Source organism: Sciurus carolinensis, unplaced genomic scaffold (genome assembly GCF_902686445.1).
Source record: "Sciurus carolinensis unplaced genomic scaffold, mSciCar1.2, whole genome shotgun sequence".
NCBI lineage: Eukaryota > Metazoa > Chordata > Mammalia > Rodentia > Sciuridae > Sciurus > Sciurus carolinensis.
Genome location: NW_025920121.1, coordinates 2,090,780 through 2,114,037, shown reverse-complemented (window position 1 = coordinate 2,114,037; position 23,258 = coordinate 2,090,780). Strand labels below are relative to the sequence as shown.

The window sequence follows — 23,258 nt, the reverse complement described above, 5'->3', positions numbered from 1 at the left end:
GTTTCCAGTTTTTAGCTGTTAGCAATAAGGCTACTATGTACATTCTTTTACAAATTATTTTGCAGACCAGTGTCTAGGAGTGAAATTGTTGGGCATGTGTTTTCCTTACAAAAGAAACATTTTTCTAAGATGATGTAATATTTTATACTTTTACCAACTATGTGTGAGGTTTTAGTTGCTCCACATCCTCCCCAGCATTTGATGTGGTCAGTCTTTGGCATCTTCCTGGGCCTGAAGTCGTGGCTCATCATGGCTTTCATTGGCATATCCCTTGCGATTAATACATTTAGTACCTTTTGACTTGCTTAGTTGCCACTTCTATATCTTCTTTTATGAAGTGTCTGTTCAAGAGGTTTGCCTGCTTTAATTAGGTTGCCTTTTTATTATTGATTTGTAGGTTGGAATGAAGCCATTGGCGGTAGGGGTGATATTGACACGCTAGGGTGAAATTTTTAAAAAGTAGTGTCATTCATAAGTAGAGGTTGGATAGGGCAAAATCAGCACAGGAATGGAGTGAGCAGGGAAGGAATGATCACTCTGAGCAGTGATCCTTCCCAAGAGAGCAGAAGAGGTGTCTCCTCCCCTGTCTGGACCTTTGGGGCAGGTACCTGGTGTCTCAGCACGTTGTGACAAAAGAGTTCTGCTCTGGGAGGGCCCAGGAGGCCTGACTTTCTCCTTTTTCCTAGTCCCCGACCATAATCCCCTTCTGTTAGATTCCTAGCTACTTTGGGGGCCCTCTAAACCGCGTGTCCTCTCCAAATTCCAAGGGCAGGTGAGCCTCTTTCCTCTCCGTGACCCTTGACTTGGACTCTTCCATTGGGCTCTGCTGGCGCTCTCCCACGCCGGAATCCGCAGTTGGTTCTTCCCGCTCCCTCCCCGCCCCGCCCCTCCCGCCCCTCCCCTTTCCTTCTGCCCCTCCCCTCCCTCCCCTCTCCTCCCCTCTCCTCCCCTCTCCTCCACAATCTCAGCGCACTGCGGTCCGCCCCGCTGCACCGGCTGATGACGTGTTTTGTAGGCATAGGGCGGGAAGCGCCAGCGGCGGGGGAAGGCGAGGGTCATTCCCAGTACTCGCTCCCCGGTGCTGCATCCTTCGCAAGTAGGAAAAGGCGGAAGAGGTCTGAGTCCTGTGCCATTCAGCAGGGAAGCATCTTCTCCGCTCAGCTGTCCGTACACAATGAACTCAGTACCTGCCGCCTTGCCTTCTGTCGCCGCTTTTCCCGGGACCCCGAGCTTCTGGGACCCCTGAAGGTTCTCTACGCAGTCCTCGTAGGGAGGGACCCCGCTATGGCAGGCGGGTGGCTGAGTGGTGAGCGGAGTGGCTGCACTGACTGATGGCGACGGAGAAATGGAGCGTGTCAGGCCTGGGCAGGCAGCACCGAGCTGTATTGCTAAGCGAGCCGGTGAGTGCACTTGAAGCTCTCCTCATTGCACTTTTTAACGCAATACTGAGAGGTGGCAAGCCCCTCGGTAGGTTCCCAAATGCAGCTGACGTCCCTCTGGAGACTGTTGGGAGGTGGGGCCAGAATGAGAGTCCTCTGGACACTTGAGGAGGGCGGTGTAGAGTAGAGGAGTGAAGGCTGGTGTTTAATACGCTCCCTTTGAGCGCACATTTAGAGTTAGACATGAAGTTTCATAGAAGGAAGTTAGATTCAGAGTAGTTTATCTAAGCTAGTTTTCTAGAGTTGTCTGGCATTACTTGTCATTTGTTTTTGTTTATATGGATAGAATGGAAATATGATTTAAAACCTTAGAGAAATAGTTCATTATTTGTATTATTCATTATCCTCGTGGTTTTATTTGTAGCCATAAAATTAATTAGTTTTATCATATACTTAAGTTTTTATCTTACATAATTTTTTTAATCATAAAGACCGGGTTATCTATGAGAGAAGTAGCATCCGGAGGGATTCTAGCCAGGTGTTAGGCAATATGATGTCGGTAGGGCCTATTCCAAATGGAAATCTATGCCCAATTTAAAGTATTTAAACACTGCGGGCAAACAAGAAATATGACACTGCCAGGATCCTATCTCTCGAAGAAGCTATTGGAGAATTTTGAGGAGGTAGTTTTTAGATGATGGTGGTGGTTTTGGAACTGCCATGATGAATCTTTGTGACTCTTTTGTTATGAATATAAGGTTTCTCATTGCTTCTAACTTGTCTATTTCAGCTAGTTGCCACATTGCCCAATGATGTTCAGCCTGGGCCTGATTTTTATGGACTGCCGTGGAAGCCTGTACTTCTCACTGTCTTCTTGGGAATTGTTTCATTTGCCATTTTCTGGAGAACTATTCTTGTTGTGAGTAAATTAACTTCCTTCTACCTTAGCACATAAATGCATGGGGTATTCTGTAATCACTGCCCCTCCCCTTTCCGGTTTACTAACTTAAACACAAATTAGTGGTTGAACTCACACTCACTTTATAAAATAATTTAGTGTAATCTTTGTTTTGGTAAAGACTTAAGAAAACAAGATAACTGAAAAATCTCAAGGAGAAAACTTCAATTTATAAGTTCCTTGTATCAAAACCTAAAAATTAAGAATTAGGTAGGTACAGTGGGAAGAACTGGTAATTCTTTCAGCCATTCTGACCAGTAGTTTCATATGTATCAGAAGTCTTCAAGTGAGATAAAAGATGGGATAGGTTATATAAATATCCTTTTATGTAGCATAATATGTCTAGTAATCTATCCTAAAGAAATAACTAACTATGCTTTAAAGATTTTTGGTAAGGTTTTTCAGCGGAACTGTGTATTACATTGAAAACTTAGCACAACTTATGCCATTACAGGGATCTTTTTAAGTTCTCATATGTTCATATAATGGAATAGTAGGCAGCTTTATATATTTCAAAGACTTTGAGGCACAGAAAATGCTCACAATTTAATGTGAAATAGAAAAAAGCAGAAACTAAGATTTAAATGTTGATGAAATGTTTATATAACTGTATGTTATATAAACACATACACAAGAAAAAAATGCTTCACAGGAATATAGCAAAATGATGAAAAGCAGATGAGGTAATTTTTCAGTCTTTTATATATGCATTTCCCAGATTTTGTCATTCAATGATATGTTAATAAAATAGCTTTTCATTTGGAAGTATAGATTATATGTTGTCCAGAGACATATTATTAAATTTTCTGTTCCTTAGTCTTTTTTTTTCTGAGTAGAATTTGTCTATATATGTGTGTATGTGTACATATATGTATGTGTATGTATACATGTATATATGCTTAAACATACACAGGTTTATACTGTAGGTCATTCTGCTTGATAGTTACTTAACATAATTGGGGGAAAATTATTTTATGAAGGCATGAAAAGCCTTCAGTGGAAACTCAACAGTTAAAGTGGCCAGAAACATTGGCCGCAAATCTTTCCAAATCTTAGTATTCCTTTTCTGATTACTTAATTATATCAGACATACCTTTGTTAATACAAGTTTCCTCTCCTTGTACAATTGAGTATAAAAGCACTTAAAAAGAAATGCCTTCTTAAAAAGAAGATCTTTTGCGTGGATTCCTGTGAGGACTTTTGTAATCTCATTGAACTTGTTCTCAGCTAAAAGGAAAAAGGAGGATAGAAAGGTAAAGAGAAAAGGAAAAAATGAAAACATTTTATATTTCTCTCTTGGTTCTTTCAAGAACCCTGGCACCTGTTTCTATTTTCACTAGGTTAGGTAGGATCTGGGTCTTAGCTGCTGCTCCTCAGTCTCAGCATTTGACTTTGGAGTTTTGGTCTCTACCTTAGATGCCTGCTTTTTGCTATTTCCCAATTTCCCCTGCTGTCATTTTGGGTGAAAGCTTACTCTCTGATTAGTAAGCCTATGACATTAGAGAAATGTCCATTTCTTTCTATGTCGGAGTTTTCTGAATGTATTTTCCTATAACAAGATCATTATAAGTGGTATTTTAGGGTCTACAGTATTACCAAGATACCAGGGATGATCTGTGGATACATCTGAGTATCCCATCACCATTTATAACATTGAAAAGGAGAAATAAATACTAATTTGCAAAGAAATTTAGTGAAGTTTTAAAAGAATTATTGCTTAGGTTTTATTATGTGACAGTTCATTGCCGTCTTTGGGAAATGATTCAGGTTTTGCTCTTTCCAGAAGATGTTAACTGTCATTTCTCTTGTTGCTTCCATATTTTCTTCTAGCAATCTTTTTTTTTTAAGAATTCTTACAGCTATTTTTAGTGGTTTGCAGAAATAGGTGATGTAGCCTCTTAGATTATTTCTAAATTCAGCCAATAGCCAAATTGAAATTGGAGTTCTAAGATGTTTTTTGGTGAGTGAAAGCAGCACATGTCGGTGGTGGGTTTGTGGCTCAGTGGTAGAAGTGCTTGCTTAGCATGTGCCAGGCACTGGTTCGATTCTCAGCACCACTTATAAAGAGATGAATAAAATAAAGGTCCATCGACATCTAAGAAAATAAACAAGTGGCATATCTTTAATTTTGTTTCCTCAGAGTTCTTTGAATAGTCATTGTTTCTAGACTTTATCCTGGCTGTTTAGAATTATCAAATAAACAATTTTGAGTAAGTGAAGCATTAGTGTACTTTTCTGAAAATAGTAGCCATTTCTATTATTAAAGGTAAGTTCTCAAGCCGTAAGATTGGAATAGATATATATACACTGTAGCATAAGATACATACCTTAGTATTTCTGTATGACAGAGGCTAATGAAATGCTTGTTCTCCTTTACTTATTTTTTAATCCAGAATCAGACAGTTAGTATATTCTCATTTGGTTTTGATTCTGTTTCTTTTAAGCAGATGCATGAATGACATCAAATTTAATCTTTATTTCTCTCTCTTTTAGGTCAAAGAAACAGTATATCAAGGTAAATTTTTAACCTCCTTCTGTAACTTTTAGTAACCCTTTGTATTTGTGTTTGATGTGTGTTTTATATATGTTAGAAGTAGATAGTGATTGTTGATGTTTCTTATTTTTTTTAACTCCTTAAAATTTTACTATTCCTAGGTTGCTAGCTTGGATAATAGAGTAGATGTTGATGGTACCAACTGAGATAGAAGATGAGGAAGAACAAATTGTGGGAAGGAGATTAGTTTTAGGGCATATTCACTTTGAATATTGATATAATGCAGATGTAGTACATTTGAACAGTATTTTGTGCTAATGATTTAATCATACATTCAATCATTGATTTGAGTAGATAAAGAATGGTACTGTAAGTCAGTATGCTTCCATTTTGTTTTTCTTTGCCAAAAAATTACATAAATTTGAAATGATTCCATTTTCTGAAAAGAAAGTGTTTTAAGAAGTGAGGGGAAGAAGAAGGGGAAAAAAGAAGTGAGGAATATCAAACTACAACATTTTACTGTATTTCCCATCTTTGAAATGAGCTTCAATTGAAATATAATCCTTCTTATATTTTTCTTAAATTTTAATAGTTTCACACCCTTATTGCTTTTAACTATAGATTACTTTTTAAAGGCATAATAGTTATGCAAAGAAGTATTTCCTAATAATGCCAGATAACATGTCTTTGCTTTTAGTCAATTTAATTGAATTTTGTTTTGTGATTGTAATAATCTGGACCCCCCCTTTAGTTATTGAACAGCAAATTTCTGAAAAGTTAAAGAATATGAAGAAAGAAAATGAAAAACTAGTGCAAAAAGTGTCAAATTTTAAACAGAAGTTAGAATTATTTTTCTAGTTTATTTCCCCCTTGATTACAGCTTGAATCATTTCCACGTGTTTTATAGTTGAGATATTTTAAAATTGTTTTTAAATGTTTGTTTCATTATTTCATACAAACCATCTGAATCCTAAGGAATCATCATGTGTATTAAGTACTGCTTTCTTCTGGAAGGGGTCACTTACCTAGAAGTAAGTTTTAGTAAGACTATAACATGTATCTTTTAATTCTGAATACTTTATTTTACATAGATCAAGGAATCAAAGAAACATGTCCAAGAAACCAAAAAACAAAATATGGTCCTCTCTGAAGAAGCAATGAAATATAAGGTACAAATCCCTTGTTTTATGGGAGTTACATTCTAAACTCAAAAGTCAATGTAATGAGTAACTATTAATCTTGACATCTGTTTACCTAGGATAAAATCAAGCTACTTGAAGAAACTAATGAGATTCTTGAGGACAGAGCTAAAAGTCTTCATGTTATGTTAGAATCTGAGAGAGAACAGAATGTCAACAATGAGGACTTGGTAAGAGTTTTGGTGGCTAAGTGTTAGTGTAATTTGGCTTTTGAAGTATTTTGTAAAATGGGTTAATTTGGACTTTCCCCATGGTATTAAGTAAAGTCAGATTAGAAGTCAGGGAAGTTGACCCCGCTTCTGCCCATTTTGTGGAACTTTTCAGTACTGATACAACAAATTATTTTTATATTTGTGTCCTCAATCCTGGATAATTTTCATATTGCTTTGCTCTGCCCTCTGAAACATGCAGAAACTATTGCCCCATCGAAGAGTGTTTGTATATTGTTTTGTTTTACAGCATCCTATTTTTTAAAACTTTTTACTTTAGAATAGTTCTATAATTATATAAAAGTTGCAAAGATAGTCAAGAGTGTTCTGAAATATCCCACCCCCAGGTAAGCTTGATCACCTAGCTGAGGTAATGTTCACCATATTTCTCCACTGGGATTCTTCCAATCCCTTGCCTATTCTTTGGAAGTTACTATGTACAGTCCATAGTGAAAGTATGAAGAGTTAAGGGCTAAGGATACAGCTCATGGTAGAACACTTGCCTAGCATGCAGAAGGTCCAGGATTCAATCCCAGGCACTGCAAAGAGTGAAGAGTTCTGTTCCACTTCCTGGAGGAGCAAATATCTTTAAAATTTTTTTGAATTCTTCTGTATGTGAGATTTGTCTATTCTCCCTTAGATTCTATCATTTTTACTTTAGGCAAGAGAGCTTTAACATGATCTTGGGAAATCTTTTTTCACCATCACTAGAAAAAAATTACTAATTTGAACTGGTGTACTTAAAAGATTAACTAATTTTCTGTACGTTTAAAAATTTTATTTACTTATTTCATTTTCATTTTCTGTACTTTGACCTTTTAGTCTGGTTGCCTGAAATGTAAGGGGGTGGGCTGAAATACATTTTGTCTTGTTTATCTTTTTTTAGCATATATGTATATTTCTATCAGAATTTCTACTGAAATCCTCATGCATATTTTCTGTTCTATTTTCACCTGGCAGATAATAGAAAAGAAGAACTCTGTAGAGAAGTTAAAGGATGTTATTTCAATGAATGCTTCAGAATTTTCAGAGGTAAACTTGCCAACACCTGCTACAGGATATTAACCCAACATATTAGTTTGGTTGAAGACCAAAAATTTAAACTGTGCTAAAATGTGCAACAAATGAGAACTACATGATGTCTGGTTTGGGAAAGTGTAACTTTGTTCTTTTCTGTGGAATTAATTCACTAACTGTTGTGTTTTGCATTAGGTTCAAATTGCTCTTAATGAAGCTAAGCTTAGTGAATACAAGGTGAAGTGTGAATGCCATTGGGTTCAGGAAGAAAATGCTAGGCTTAAGAAGAAAGAGCAGGTAAAGAAAAATTGATGTCATACATAATGTAAGCTAGTGAAGTGAATATTATTACCTTGTATCTTGGATTTGTTTCTAAGGTAAGGAATTATTCATGCAGGACCTTTTCTTAGATGTGCAAATTTAAACCTTTCTCCCCAAATTGAGTGCATATACGTGTTCTCCATGTGTTTGGAATTTTCTATTCTGTACAGCTTATTTCAGTCCTTAGAGTGTTGGTCTTTTCTTATCAAACATCAATCAGTTATTAACTCGATTGCCTCAAAGAAACTTCTTCATGCAGAAAATTAAGTATTTTATAACCCTTTTTTGAGTAGTTACTTCTTTCATGGGCCAAGGGAAGGTTATATGATAAGGAGTCTGAATTCAGGAGCCAGTCACATATGCCCATCCATTCTTACTGGAAGTAAGTGATTTGAATTGGCAGCAATTTTCTAGGGAATGCAATCAACAGGGTCAACTTCCTTGACAGCTCTGAGGTTCTTACTGCAGCTCTGAGGGTTGGGGCCACTCTTCCCTCTTCCTTAACTGAGGTCTCAACCCTTAGTGACAGGCTACCAAGGAGGTATGGCTTTCTATTTCCCTGTCTAAATCTTGTGGTCCTGATGTCTCCAGGGCAAAACCCCACCCTAACCCATAGGAATTCACATGTTTTGACTTTTCAGTTGCAGCATGAAATCAAAGACTGGAGTAAATCACATGCTGAGCTCAGTGAGCAAATAAAATCATTTGAGAAGTCCCAGAAAGATATAGAAGTAGCTCTTACTCACAAAGATGATAATATTAATGTAAGTTTATTTCTCCAAATGCATGCTTCGTCTCTGGAATTCTCCTGAAAGCTTCCGAATTAAAATTGAGAGACTCTTCCAACCTTTTACTTCTTTTCTAGGCTTTCACTAATTATATTACACAGTTGAATGGGATAGAGCTTGAAATGGAACGTGAGGGTCAAAATAAAGGAGGAGGTAAGTCAGATGAACTAGCCAATGAAGAAGTAGGAGGTAAGAATGGTCTCAGGGAGTTTGAATTCTTGTTTGCTTTCCTGTCTTTAAGTACACAGATGCCACTTCTCAGCTGACTGAATTTCTTCTTAAGCTCTGTGCAGAATTGTACGTGCATCTCCCTGGATCTGTAGAAATGTCTGTTGCATTGGCAGAAGTGGGTTGCTGGGGTGTAGTGCAGCAATAGGCATGTGAAGAATAGGCACATGAAGTTCCTATTGAGAACTAGGAAAGTACACTGCAGAGCAATAGTCATGTCTTCAACCTCTGAGTATTGAACATTGTACAGTAAGAGACACTTGTTTCTCAACTTTATGCAGGTGATATTTGATTTTGATACTCATCATCTCTATGGCTCTGTGGTTTTAAGGCCCATGGCAGTTTTAAGAGTAGTGAGGTTGTTGGAGCCTTAAACTAAGGCTGTGAGAACAGAGGCTAGAGGCTATAAGGAAGTTAGAGCAGTGTTTACTGATGTGGAAAATATTTCCAGATGTTCTCTCCCAAGTTGGATATAGCTTACATAGAGTGTTTTACACCACACCTGTTGGTAGATTCAAGGATAAACTAGAGGATTGAATCTTTCTAAATAAGACAATTACTTGTCCAGGTGGAGACAGATCTGTGTGAGAAGAAAGGCTTTTATCTTACAATAGTAGCACAGATAACATTTTTATTGCAAAAACTAGGAATTCATTTTTTTTTCTTAAATCTAAGCTTACAATTCTCTTAAGAGTCAATGAATTTACTCAGTTCAGTCCTTCAATTGATTTTTTCCTTTCAGGGTTTGAATGTGGTCATTGTTTAGTTTGGGGATGTTGGGAGAATATAGAGTTAAAAATCAAGGAAATGAAAAGCAGTTAACATCTTTTGTTTTTCAGGTGACCAGAGTGCGAAGGTGAAAAACCAAATTAAGCAGCTGATCGATGTCTCTCGGGTATAGTTCTTTGTGAGGGTCCCATAGTGCCTGTGAATGCTTCCTGTGCCTCACTTTTAAGAGTATGTCTCTCTTCTGTAATTTTTAGACACACACTGCAATATCAGTAGTTGAGGAGGATCTAAAACTTTTACAACTGAAGCTAAGAGCCTCGATGTCTGCAAAGTGTAACCTAGAAGGTGGGTTCTTCTGGAGATGAAATTGCCATATGCTGAGAAGTCTCAAAATCTATGGAAAGATAAAGAATGGCTTCTTGCTGTCTTCTCATTTTTCTCAGCACCGCTCCCTCAAACAAATTCTCAAGTCCTTGTACACATATAGAGATCAGTTGTTTTATCTTTTAACAGACCAAATAAAGAGATTAGAAGATGACTGCAATTCACTCCAGTCTGCTAAAGCTAGGCTGCAAGATGAGTACAAAACTCTGAGTCAGAAAGTGGACATTTTAAATGAATTGTACCAGCAGAAGGAGATGGCTCTGCACAGGTAAGGTTTTCATTGTTCGTTATTGCTATCACTCTGTGATCTCATACAGATAATTTTATCTTTTTGAAAGAATATTTACAGTTTCTTCCGGTTAATAGAGATTTTTTTTTCTTTGTGGTTTGTATCCCATTACTCACATTGTTCTTTCCATCTAACCAATTGTCAGATTCATATGAAACAGGAGTGGCTAACTGGTACTAACAGTTACTGATGTGGAAATACCTGTCTTTTGAAGATCCAGATGCTTCCTCCGATCCCACCATTATTTCAGTTTCCTTTCATTGTGATCAGTCAGATAATTCTAATATGTTTTGAACTTATATCTCTAACTGTTGACCTTTAAAATTCTGAGTGATTTGGATGCCATTTTTCAGAATAAAAACTTCTAAAAGGAATAAAATTTACTTATTGAAGGTATTATTGAAGTAAGTTTTGGACTCAAATATCTCAGCTGTTCACACTAAACAATTGAACTGTGATGAGGACCTTAGCAGTTCTGATTACAGAAGTGCTCATTTTTAGTATTTATTTATATATTAATCTTCTCAAATATACATGTCACTGAGCTAGTTTTCTATGGAAAGATATATTTTGGCAGTTCATTTGAAGTTTTTAATCCACAAAAATATTTGAATTCTCTAACAATAGGTTGTTTGTGTCAGATTTGTGTTTGCTACTATATTTTATTCTTCATCATATATATAGCAGTCTTTGTCTCGTGAAGCAAAGACAGACCTTACAGACCTAACTCTTTTTAGGTATTTTTGACTTCTACTGCCTAATGCCATTAAACATTGAAACCTTACCCTTAACTTTTCTAATTCTTTCTCTCCAAGCAACCTGTTTAGAATCTTAAAATTTTGTTCTAAATGCTTGGCCAGCTTCACAGAAACATTTCTTGTTTCATCACTTGATTTTTTTTTTAAAGAAAACCTTTTTTCTCTGTCCCTACTAGTAATCTGAATGACCTAAATGGCAGTTGATTTTCTTTGTGATGCAGTCGAATGTACCACTCTTTTCTTCAATTCCTGCAAAATCAATTCAGTCCTGCTCTGTGGTTTGTACTCGTTACTCATCCCCAGGCACTGTTAGCTCATGCCTGGGTCATATTTTCTGTTACTACCTAACTAATCACCTTTCTTCATCCTGCATCTTTTTATAACTTCTTTCAAACTGATTAATTTTCTTTACAACCACTTGAGTGAACTTTCTAAAATGCTAGTATGTCTGTGTCAATAGTGCCTGAAGTTTTGAAGAATTAGCTTTCTATTTCATGACCTGTTTTTTCTTTATTGTATCTTTTGAATAGTTTAAATATTTTTAAGTGTTTTGCTCATCCCCCGTGTAAGTTTGGTGTAATCACAGATTGTTATATTCATCTTCTTATAATTTAAAGGCCATGCTGTATATCCTTAACTTCATAGAATCCTGACAGAGATTACTGTGCTTTAAGTAGCTCCTGGATTAGATTAGATACTGTCATGGATCTGAGTACTTCATGTACTGCAAACTTCGCAAGACATTCATTCACCATTCATTCAATTTATACACATATTTACAGTTTCTGTAGTTCTTCATTCTACATTGTTGGTCTCTCCTTTGAAATTACTTTCTTTCTGTTTTAACATTGTACTTTAGTGATAGGTTTGATGAGTGTATCAGAGTGTAGTATAAGGATAAACAGAGAATAGCATTTTTATCCATTAAATATTGCTACTTTTATAATCTGTATTATAGTAGGTAGACATTCTAAGCTTCCTGCTTAGAGTTAAAACCAGTTTCCAATTTTAAAGGATCTTTCTTCTGGTTGCTGAATTTTGACTGTTACTTAGTTTAGCACTTTCAAGAGAGCCAAATAATTATCTTGTGTTTTAAAATTTTTCTTTAAGGAGTCCATTATCATTGTTGTTTCCTTTGTCAAATGTTTCACCCCTGTGCTAGTTCTTGTAGTCATTTCTCTCTGACTTTTTAACAGTTGTATCAGGGAGTGCCTAGGTGTAGTCCTCCCCACACCCCCTTACCTCTTGCATTTATGTGGCTCAGGGCCACTAACCATCTCTTGAATTTTGGGGTCTTTTTCTAAATGTTAATTTTACCTCATTCTCTCTTCTAATTTCAGTAAAACATGTTAGAAGTTGATTTCCCCTGCCTCCCACATTCTGAATTTGTTTCATTTTGGATATTTACTTCTGACCTAGTTAAAAGTGCTAAGATTTACTTTACTTCTCAAGTCTGCTCCTAAAATCATTAATGAGTTATTAATTTCAGTTACTATATTTCAGGTTTTTAAAAAAATACTGTTGTAGTTGTAGATGAACACAATACCTTGGTTTTGTTTATTTATTTTATGTGATGTTGAGGATGGAACCCAGTGTCCCACATGTGTGAGGCAAGCAATCTAGCACTGAACCACAACCCCAGCCTTTTCAGGTTTTTGTTTTATTTATGGGTACCACAAGCTCAAACCAGAACTTTGAGCATGTGCTCTACCATTGGCTATATCCCCCACTTCCTTGCTCTTGTCATAAGAAGCAGGGTTTCACTGTGTTTTCCATGCTATCTTCAATCTCATTCTTCTGCCTCTGTCTCCAGAGTATTTGGGATTATAGGTAGGCCACCACATCCAACTATTTCTTAGTTTTGGAGTTTCTATTCCTTTGATGAAATTCATAATCTTGACTTTACTTCCCAGACTATTTAAGGTCACAGTGATTCCTTAATGCCAGCTTAATTGTGTTTCTGAGATTACTTTTTCTAATGGATCTTTGCCACATACACATATCTTCCCTGCCTTATCAACTCTGATCCCTTTAAACACATTCTGTGTATTCTTCTCAAGGTGGTCTGATTATTCTTAGTGCTCTCAGGCTAGTTCATTGATCATTGGAAACAAAATTCTCTCTCCTCTTCTTCAATACTCAGTTTTTTCCACATTATTTCTTAAGGCAGTGTCAGGGGGAAGTTATTATATTCCTTTAGTCATCATTTATATTTTTTTCCCTTTAAAATGTCAATGGACCTTTATTTTATTCATTTCTCTATATGTGGTGCTGACAATTGAATCCAGTACCTCACACATGCTAGGTAAAGACTTTAGCACTGAGCCACAATCCCAGCCGAGTCATCATTTATATCTTAAACAGTGAGCTCCTTTTTTCTTTAGCATTTTACAAGGTAACTAGTATATTACAGACACTCAAAATATTTGCTAAAGAATTAAATGAGCAGTTATAAAAGACTACATAATCCCCTTTTCTATTTGATTACTCTAATTCTTCTAATTTTCCTTCTGATTCATGGAAAATTAAGTTTCAAGTTACTTATCTTTTGAATTGGAACTATGGCTAAAGCAGTGCAAAGATAGCAGAAAGTATTTTTTAAACCGTTAAATGTGTCTACCTTTGTTATAGTAGATGAATGTCTTGATTTTCATGATCAAAGTTAAAACTTGTTGTCAGTAGATAATATCCTGATGATGGGTCAATTTGGATCCTTTTTGTGGTTGGTAGACATTGTCAGAACTCAGATTTGCCTTTTTGCTTAATCACAATTCTTTTGAAATAGGTGTCTAAAGTGTGAAAATGTTCTGTGGTGAATTGTAGAGTTAGAAGACATGTTCAGAAAAGCTTTCTCTCTGACTGACTGACTCTTGGTACCAGTCTTGGATTGGGAAACAAATTCCTGAATGACAAAGATGTACTTAGCCATGGCAGAAATGACAAAGAATTCTCCCCTGCTTTATTCTAATATTCTTCTGTTAGGTTGATCAGTCCTGACTTTCCACTTAGAAGTAAAGTGAGTTTTCATCATCTTGAGCCTAGGAGACTTGCCCTTGGAGCACATATTGTTTTTACATTTGTTTTATTTACTGGTAATTAGAGAATTAAGAGCAGAAGTAAGAAAAATGTAAGTGATTTGCCAGTTTTGATTTCCTAAATTGCAGGTTTGAATTCCTTCCTATTTTATAATCCTAAGCATTTTAGAGAAGGGTGGGAAGTGACATTTGAATAGAGCAGTCATACACACTGCTAGGGGAAAAGAGAAACTTTGACTTGAAAACTGGTTTTGTTTTTAGGAAACTGAGTCGAGAAGAGTATGAGAGACAAGAAAGAGCACAGCGGCTGTCAGCTGCAGATGAAAAGGCAGTTTTGGCTGCACTGGAAGTTAAAACTTACAAGTGAGTTCAATGTCTAATGAACTCTAGTGTTAGCTTTCTTTTGAATCTGATTTGACATGATGTAGAAGAAAAGAACACAGAAGTATAAGTAATGAGAGGATATGAACACATTCAATTCACACAGAAGAAAAATAAATTTCAATTGAAGAAATGAAAAATGTTAACAAAAATTGACTTATACCCAAATGCTGGCAAGACCATAAGGGAACTTGGTTCATGCAAACAGTTCTGAGGGTTTTGTATGTTGGAGTGATTCTTTAAGAAAGCAGTTTGCTATGCGATGTTTTAAAACCATTAATGTGCCACTTGATAGACCTGTGAAATCTTCTATGGATATAATTTTAAAAAAGAAAAGTTTTAAGGAAGAAGATATGCCTAGCAAAATTATTTGAGAACACATTGATGACCAGTTAAGGAAATTATAATTTATCAATTCAGAATCTCTCGCAGTTAAGTTAGAAATTAGATAGTATTAGGTTTTATATATTTATTTATTTACTTATTGATCCAGGGGATTGGACCCAGGGACACTTTATCACTGAGCTATATCCCCAGATCTTTCTTTACTTTGAGACAGGGTCTAAGTTGCATAGATTCTCACTAAATTGCTGAGGCTGGCCTAAAACTTGTGATCCTCCTGCCTCAGTCTCCCAAGTCACTGGGATTACAGGTTTGTGCCATTGCACCTGGGTGTAATGTTAATTTTGATCTCACATGATTGGTATAACTATATAAAGTGTTTTTCTTATGTATGATGAAGTCTTTAAAAGTATAGCTGACAGAGTAAAGGGAACATGGTCAGATTGTTTCAGATTTTATTCAATTGTTTTCACTAATAAAACCATGTATAATTTTTAGGCGGAGAATTGAAGAAATGGAGGAAGAATTACAGAAAGCAGAGCGCTCATTTAAGAACCATGTAGTGATTAATACTGTTGTGTAGTTGCAGAATTTTTTGATATCTAATACAGACCATTATAGGCTATTATAATGAGTCCCTAAACATTTTTTTAATGTGTTGTCTTTTTCAGATTGCCACTCATGAGAAGAAAGCTCATGATAACTGGGTAAGACTTTTTCTCCCCCTTTTCTTATTTTGTGTATAGCCTACGCAACTGAATTTGAATATTTCTTTCTCTAATAGCTCAAAGCTTGTGCTGCAGAAAGAGCTATAGCTGAAGAGAGAAGGGAAGCTGCTAATTTGAGACACAAGTATGTGATTTTTGATACCTTCCTGTATGTTTTATAGTGTTTTAAGACTATGCTAGATGATATCTAAGAAGGAGTAGATTACTGTTTCACATTTAAGTCCATTCTTTCTCAATATTCAAGATTATTGGAAATGACCCAAAAGATGGCAATGCAGCAAGATGAACCTGTGATTGTAAAACCAATGGCAGGAAGAACAAAGACACAAAACCCTCCCCGGAGAGGTAGGGAGCACTTTGTAAGGGGAGGTAGACTATTTCTTGGTACAGAATGTATGTAAATTACTTTTTATTTCTGAATGATTTGCTAAAGGACGGGCAGTGTAAAGGCTGCTTTTAAGTGGGAACAAGGCATTGTTGTCCTTAGGTCCACTGAGCAAGAATGGCTCTTTTGGCCCTTCCCCTGTGAGTGCTGGAGAACGTCCCCCTCCACTGAGAGCAGAGCCAGCTGGGAGACCTGTCTCTGCTACTCTGAATGGAGGAGATATGGGTAGAAGTGAATTTGGTGAGCATTCACATGTTGCTTTGCAATAAACTGTTTCAAGGGTTTCTTTTCCCCCCCTTTTGAGTATTCTATTGAAAACATTATAGAACATGGGCCTGTACATATATAGAAGAAGATTTCTTATTTTGTCATATTGGATAAATAGTGTGCTGTAAAATCTGCTGTAGAATAGAAAACTTTTTTTTTTTTCCTGGAGGTCCCTGTATTATTATTTTTTCTTACAATTTTACACTTTGAAGTGTAAGCCTTTATCTTTAAATTAACTCTCTGTGGTGTTCCTTTTTCAAATATTCTAAAAGTAGCCTTAAAACTCTATGCAGCATATATATTTCCATTGTCATTGTAATAATGTGAAATACTGAGTCTTATTTCCAATTTTAAATATGTCTATAGTATTGGTAAGATTGGAAGTCAGGTTATACAGACTGAAGAAAAGCCAGCCTACATACTTCAAGTCTATAGCTTGAAGTTCAGAACCAGTACTTTTAATGTGCAGGGCTTCCTGCTGGTCTTTCAATCGAAGGCATTTCTTTTTTTACTTAAGTCTCTGCATAAATTGTGACTTATATATTGGGAAATGAGTATTTAATGTTGCTTTCTAGTTATTGTTGAACCCTGACCTGCCCACAATTGGTTTCTATCTTCTGCATATTACATGCAAGGACTCTGTTCTTTCTTTCCCAAGGGTCAATGGATGGACCTTTTCCTTGTCCTCGATGGTCTTCTGAAGCCTCTGGGAAATGCTTTGCCTCTGGTAAGGGACCAAGTCATTTCAAAGACTCTAGGATTGTGGATGCAGGATATTTATTCTTTTCATGTTGGAATGATTCTAAATTCATTCTCTGACCTCTAACCGACCCGGGACATGGTCCAGTTTCCATGAACAGCAGCTCTTCTCCAGCCAAGGTGATGGATGAGAGCAAGGTAAATTCTGCAGGCATTGTGAATCATGAGGTCATGCAGGAATATTAGCTTTCCTACAGCACTTTCTCTTTACATCATCCCTGTTTGTGTTCTATTTGTGCTACCACATTCATTTTTTGAAAAGCAAACCATTCCCCACGAACCCAAGGCCCCCTAAGGTCCCACTGTTACTTCTTTGGCTGAGCAGCCAACAGCAGTAAGTACTTAGAGGTTGAGGACTCAATTGGGCTTCTATTCTGTGTATTTCTAGGAAGGATATGAGGAACATGATATTGACCTTGTTTGCCTTAAACTGCATGCAGTACTGAGCGTACTTTTCTCCTTAACTTGGGAGTGTTGCTGAAGTGTGTGTAACCATAATTAACTTCAGACTGTGAAAAGTCATCACTCCAACTTCACATTGTATTTTGGGGTGAATGTTCTAAGGCAAAGTAAATTCATTATATATTACATAATTCATCATTATTATCCTTGGGAGTATGCTGTTTAGGAGTTCCTCCATTTGTACAGTAGGAGGCAAACCTGATTTTGAGTGATTTAAATTAGATGGGTAACAGATTTTCTGGAAGTGAAATAGTGTTTCAGTGAATAATGATAATGTGAAATGACCTGTTGAGCTAGTCCCAAGCAATAGACTCATTTATTCACGAGTGCATTCTTTAGCAGCTTGTGTAGCTGTTATATCTGGTAGGTCTTCTGCTGCTCTGTATTAAAATAAAAATTTAATTGCTTAGTTTCTAACCCACTTCTCATAGGAAATAGTCATTATCTCATATGGTATACCATAAATGAAAGTAAATATTAAAGCATTGTCTTTCTAATTTGTGTATATAGTATCGTGTTGGAATATACTTGCGAGTTCTTGTATGTCTATACCAGGAATATACATTTTTTGAGAAATCTTTTTATCTAAGGGCACCATAGATAAGACCCCAAACCCCTTCTCAGTTGACTTTAAAGAGAGTAGAGACCCTGTGATAGAGAGGAGTAGAAGTGGGAAGAGCATAGCTTAGAGGCAAACCTGGGATTGAGTTCAAGCCAGGCCTTTTACATGTACTAAGACCTTCAGCAAATTTGCCTCAGTTCCCATTTAGTTAAAATAAGACACTAAAAGTTCTGGGAATTTGAATGATATATGAAAGGCTTGTGGAAGATACTCTGAATAATAGCTGTTATTGGATGCATAGAGAATGGAGTTTTCATTATGTTCTGTACCTTCTTAATATGTAAGTATTGAACTATTGTGATGAAAGAGCTGTGGTGGGGGAGGGGCTCCTTTGAAATCAGCTGTAGTGTATAGAGCATGACGTACTGGTCAGAAATCACCTGTTGATACCTTCTGCCAGTCTTCTTGCCTGTCCCTTTCCCATGCAGATATAATCAGTAACACACACTGCTCGCTCTTACGGCATCCTTCTAACCTCTGTCAGCTGTCGATGGGAACGTGTGGGACTGGTAGAGTTTTGTTGCACTGATGGTGCTCTCTGGACAGGTGCCTGTCCTGGGTTTTGGTGTTTACCTTGTTGGTACTTTGTCTTAATATACAGGAATTTTAAAACTAACTGCTTTCAAATCTTAAATTTCAGGTTAATATGGCTACCAAAGGGCCCCCTCCTTTCCCAGGGGTATCTCTCATGGGCTCCCCTGTGAGAGGGCCCCTACCACCACCTATTCGATATGGACCACCACCTTGGCCACTTCCTGGGCCACTTCCTCGGACACTTCAGCTTGGTGGTACTTTTGGACCTCTACCATTTGGTATGATGATCTGAACACTACTGATTGACCTGTAAATCATATTCATCTTTTCTTTCTATTCCTTGCTAAACCAGTTGCTATCTCTGGGCTTTACAGTACAGGAACAAAGGTGACTTAGTACATTTTAGCTTTTCCTCCAGTTTCTTGGGGCACATGGGGCAGGCACTACATAATCTTATACCGAGATAGGCAGTAGCTCTCTCTCATAGACAAGGAAAGTGGCTATATACTGGAAAACCAGAAAAATTACTTGTGCAGATGTTTGTTGGAAATCAGTAGCTATGTACTGCAATGGATGGAAAGGTGGATGGGATGGACAACATCACAGATATGTACAGCCTACAACATAAAGTTGTAACCACCCATGAAAGAAGCATAAGCAATAGGTTACAGAATATAGCAAAGTAAAAGTAAAACCCTCCTCACCTTGAGAAAATTCAGAGAGAAGTATTAAGGAGGATTTAACACTGACCTAATAAATGTTGCTGAATTTAGTTAGGTGGCTGTGGAAGGCCTTTTCCAGGAGGGCATGCACCTTGATTCTGATGGCATGGTCCATGTTGAAATACACCATGAATTTTTAATTGATACAGTAGTAGACAGTGGCATTTCCTTTTATCAAAATTTCTTTGATGCAATGAAGTTCTTATTTCATAACCTATCCTCTTCTAATGGTATATAGTACTACCAAATAAAAATGGAGGTCTTTTGAGATAGAAATAATTCTGCCATTATATGGTGGGGATACAAAAATGACAAGCCTGGAGCTAAATAGAGTCATGCTTAAATCCTTCATATGTTGCTTCATGGCTGGTTGGCCATAGGCTGTAAGCTAAATTTGTTCAAGCTCAGTTTGCCTCTCCTGTCAAGGCAGGATGTCACCACTTGAATTTCTAGGTTTGGGAGAAATGATGAGAAAGTATATTAACATACTTGAAATCATCCTCATACTTATACATTTGTGGGTATTTACAATGCTTCCTTTTTATTTTCCAGGTCCTGGTGTGCATCCACCACTATGCTTAAGAGAATATGCACCAGGTGTTCCACCTGGAAAACAGGATCTGCCTCTTGACCCTCGGGAATTTTTACCAGGACCCACACCACTTAGACCTTTAGGTTCATTTGGTACGAGAGAGTACTTCATTCCTGGTACCCAACTACCACCCCCAACTCATGGTCCCCAAGACTACTCACCAACACCTGCTGCAAGAGACTTAACACCTTCAGGCTCTAGAGATGAGTCTTCATCTGCCTCTCAGAGCAGTAGCCAGGACTGTTCACAGGCTTTAAAACAGCCTGTAACCATGACCTCTGGCACTTAGTCAGAATGTGGACTGTGCACTCTTCATTGTGGAAAGGGATTATTGGCTTTGAAATCCAAAAGTCTTAAGGGTTCATCTTTAGAACTAAGCTGCCTTGGCAGTCTGCATTTTTGAGCCAAAAAATTCTAAACTATCATTCCCCTTTTAAATAATGATCACCTCTTAAGTTAATGTAGCCTTGCACTTCGAAGTGTGCAATAAGGAATACCTGTGTTTTAGTTAATGTAGCATATATAATTGCTAAATGATTTAGAATGTCATAAAATATGAACATTTCCTGTGGAAATGCTTTAAGAACATGTATTTCCATTATCCTATTTTGAGTGCATTCCAGTTGATAGAGAGCAATGGGGTTCATAAGCTTGAAGTTTCTGTCTTAATATCTGGTCACAGATTGTTACGCTAAAAATGTTTACTCAACATATTTCCTAAACTTATTTCCCTTCTTGCTGAAGTTCTTTGTAGTGATATTAAATAAAAAATTGTTTATTAATATTCCTCAAGTGTCTGTTGATTCATTGGATTGTCATGAGATTTGTGCCATTTGGAAAACATGTAAACTCAGAATCAGAAGTAAAGACAGTGACTTGGCATCACACTCCCTGTTGCTCACTGTTAAGGAAGCTGGACCTTGTTCACCTGTGGACTCTACAAGGGATTTCTTTTATTCCTGAGAAGTCTGTGGTTCTATTTATAGCACATTCATGTGCTTTTTTCCAACCCTCACTGCCTGAGAATGAGTTTACATTAGTAGCAAGGATTGTTCTACCTGAAGTTCTACTGCATTTGCCATTATTGCTTTAAGGGTGTATAATAGAAAAATCAAAGTGATATGTCATGTCTATAAAAAATAAGGGCATTTCTTTTTTAAAATGTACAGTCTCTTCTCCTTCCTATACCTTGCCACTTATTTTCAAGAAATATGACCAAAAGAATACAATAGTATAATCCTATGAGAAAGAATGATTGAGACTCTAAGGCTTCTGACGTGTCTTCACTCAGCAACTATGGGCTGAATTAAATCCTTTTTTTGTTAGATACTATTTTACAATGAATATTTGAACACTGCTACTTTTACTGAAAACTCAATTAAGGCTCAGAATCTGGAATTGTACCATATTTAAAGTCCTGAACCTGTAACTATTATCTTTAAAATGATGCTTCTAACAACTAGTTCTCCAGAGCTGTACTATCAATTATAGTCACTTTTTCAGCACATTTAAAGATTTAGATGAAATTAACATTGTAAAAGGCTGGTACTTTTGTTTACTGCCAAGCTACATTCTTCCATTCTTTTAAGTCCTAGGAAGTAATAGAATTATTGAAACCAAGAGCATGACATGTCATTGTTCTGTTGAATTCACTAAGAGTATTCTGAAAAGGGAGCAAAAGCATCAGTGTGAAACAAAATCTCTTTATCCTAAAACTACTGAAGACAGTAGTTTAGAAAGACAGAATCTCTGTAAGAAGATAACTCAGAATTCAAAAGGAATTCATGAGTCCTCCAGGAGGAATTCAATCTACATGACTTCCATTTAATAACAAGAACAGAAGCAGCTGTATGTAATAGGAAAACTTCATGTAATAGCATATGCCATTTATAACCATGTAAAAATAAAATTTAAGTCACAAACACCAATTTTGAGTGTATCTCTTAACCTCCTAAGGACATAAGGCAATGCTGCAATTAATATAATTTCTAATTTATTTTAGTACTGGGGATTGAACTCTGGTTTTCAACCACTGAGTCACATCCCCAGTCCTATTTTGTATTTTATTTGGACAAGGTCTCATTGAGTTGCTTAGGGCCTTGCTTTTGCTCAGACTGGCTTTGAACTCATGATCTTCTTGTCTCAGCCTCCAGATCCCCTGGGATTTCAAGTGTGTGCCACTGTACCAGGGTAATGTAACTTCTAATTTAAAAATCACATTTAAATAAAGGTGAAACCAGGTAGGAAGATAATCAAACAGGAAAGGTAAATTTATTTTTTTTATTCAAAACAATAGTATTTTTCCCTTTAAAGTTTTTTTTTTAAATTTTGGTATTTATTCAGTTAGTAAGATGGAAAGCATTGTATGTAGTTTTTCTGAGTAGTTATGAACCCACCCATAGTTGCCTCCCCTTACATCCATCTGAGTGTAGTACTTGTGTAGCAAAGCCCAAACTAGCTGCCCATATACAGATGGTGTAGAGAATATTGTCCCTTGATTCAATCAGACTTTTGTCTCAAAAGTGATGTGTTTCAGAACTCCTATTCTTCTCATTGTTTCTGGATGTAGTTGATAAGATTATTTCATTGGTGAAACAGTAGTGTTTTAGCCTGAAAGTATTATAACTACAGTTATAGTTATTTTTCAGCAGCTCATTTTAGCCCCCCAATGGAAAGTGAATTTAAATAACTTGGGAGATATGGAGTGTTTTGTGTGAACTGCTTCAAGACAATCAATTTTTTCATTTGTTTTGTCATTTCATGCAGGCCTGAATTAAAACTAAGCTATTCATAATTTTCAATTTAAACTTCTTTAATTCTGAAGAAATATATTCTTTCATTTAAACCATGCTTATGTGAAGGATGCTAGATGCTTCTTCAAATAAATTATCACCCTGATATACATGTGTTATGTTCTATGAGAAAAGAGAAAGAAAAATTGTTCAGTTTTGCTACATTTTAATAGGTTTGAAGGGAGTATTTTGTAGCTCTCCTCAGCAACATCAAACAAAAAGGTATTGAGTACTGTACAGGGTATAGAGTGCTGCCAAGCACCTTGGAAAGTCTAGAAGACATGGAGAAGATGGCGTTCTTGTCCCTTGAGAAGTTTACAGTCTGGAGATTTGACAACTCGAGAGTTTTAGTTGAATGAATATTTTATTAAGGCAAACTGTTCATTTCCTAGAAGTATTATAGATGGAATTATTTTAGCATTTGAAATTAACCCAACCAAGATGAGAGACCCAACCAAGATTAACCCAACCAAGATAAATTTGGTTGAGAATTCTTTCAGGTTCATAGAGTTTTTATTAACATTCACTTAGTAAACAGAATTGACCTAGTAGACAACTGAAAATAAAGCCTAGATCTCTTGAAGTGCACAGGCTAAAACAACTGTTACTTGTTTTAAAAAGCAAACATTGGCTGGTATGACTAGGGTTTACACTAGTTGAAAAACAGACCAAGTATTGACACTGCATTCCCCTCGTGCTTTGTTCATGTAAAAGAGTGAATGTTAAAATATGTGGGTGCTCTATCTAACCCACAAAAGCCCCTCACAAATCTTAATGTACTGTGTATCAAATATCCACCTCGCATGATATGAAAGTTTTATTTATGTCTCATCAAGAAGTCAAAAGTAATGCAAACAATCCAATTATAATAGGCTAATGACCTG

At 36.6% G+C, this 23,258-nt stretch overlaps 1 protein-coding gene across 1 annotated transcript; it reads left to right on the top strand.

Moving 5' to 3' along the window:
* The first annotated feature begins 1,054 nt into the window (after positions 1–1,054).
* Positions 1,055–20,314, top strand: LOC124973770 (transport and Golgi organization protein 1 homolog). Its single transcript, XM_047537494.1, has 22 exons — positions 1,055–1,400; positions 2,170–2,298; positions 4,831–4,852; positions 5,923–6,000; positions 6,090–6,200; positions 7,200–7,271; positions 7,452–7,553; positions 8,219–8,341; positions 8,443–8,554; positions 9,433–9,488; positions 9,577–9,667; positions 9,836–9,974; positions 14,050–14,151; positions 15,010–15,070; positions 15,183–15,218; positions 15,296–15,363; positions 15,484–15,584; positions 15,727–15,864; positions 16,550–16,630; positions 16,739–16,788; positions 18,375–18,546; positions 19,543–20,314. Exons 2-22 carry the CDS (start codon positions 2,189–2,191, stop codon positions 19,869–19,871), a joined length of 2,154 nt encoding a protein of 717 aa, XP_047393450.1. The 5' UTR covers positions 1,055–1,400; positions 2,170–2,188; the 3' UTR covers positions 19,872–20,314.
* The last annotated feature ends 2,944 nt before the right edge of the window (positions 20,315–23,258 follow it).

Excerpts from the sequence above, each read along its gene's own strand:
- LOC124973770 (XM_047537494.1), top strand. The coding sequence starts at position 2,189 with ATGATGTTCAGCCTGGGCCTGATTTTTATGGACTGCCGTGGAAGCCTG. Across the intron at positions 15,071-15,182 it reads AGCGCTCATTTAAGAACCAT|ATTGCCACTCATGAGAAGAA; the intron begins GTAGTGATTAAT and ends TGTCTTTTTCAG. Across the intron at positions 16,789-18,374 it reads AGGTGATGGATGAGAGCAAG|GTTAATATGGCTACCAAAGG; the intron begins GTAAATTCTGCA and ends CTTAAATTTCAG.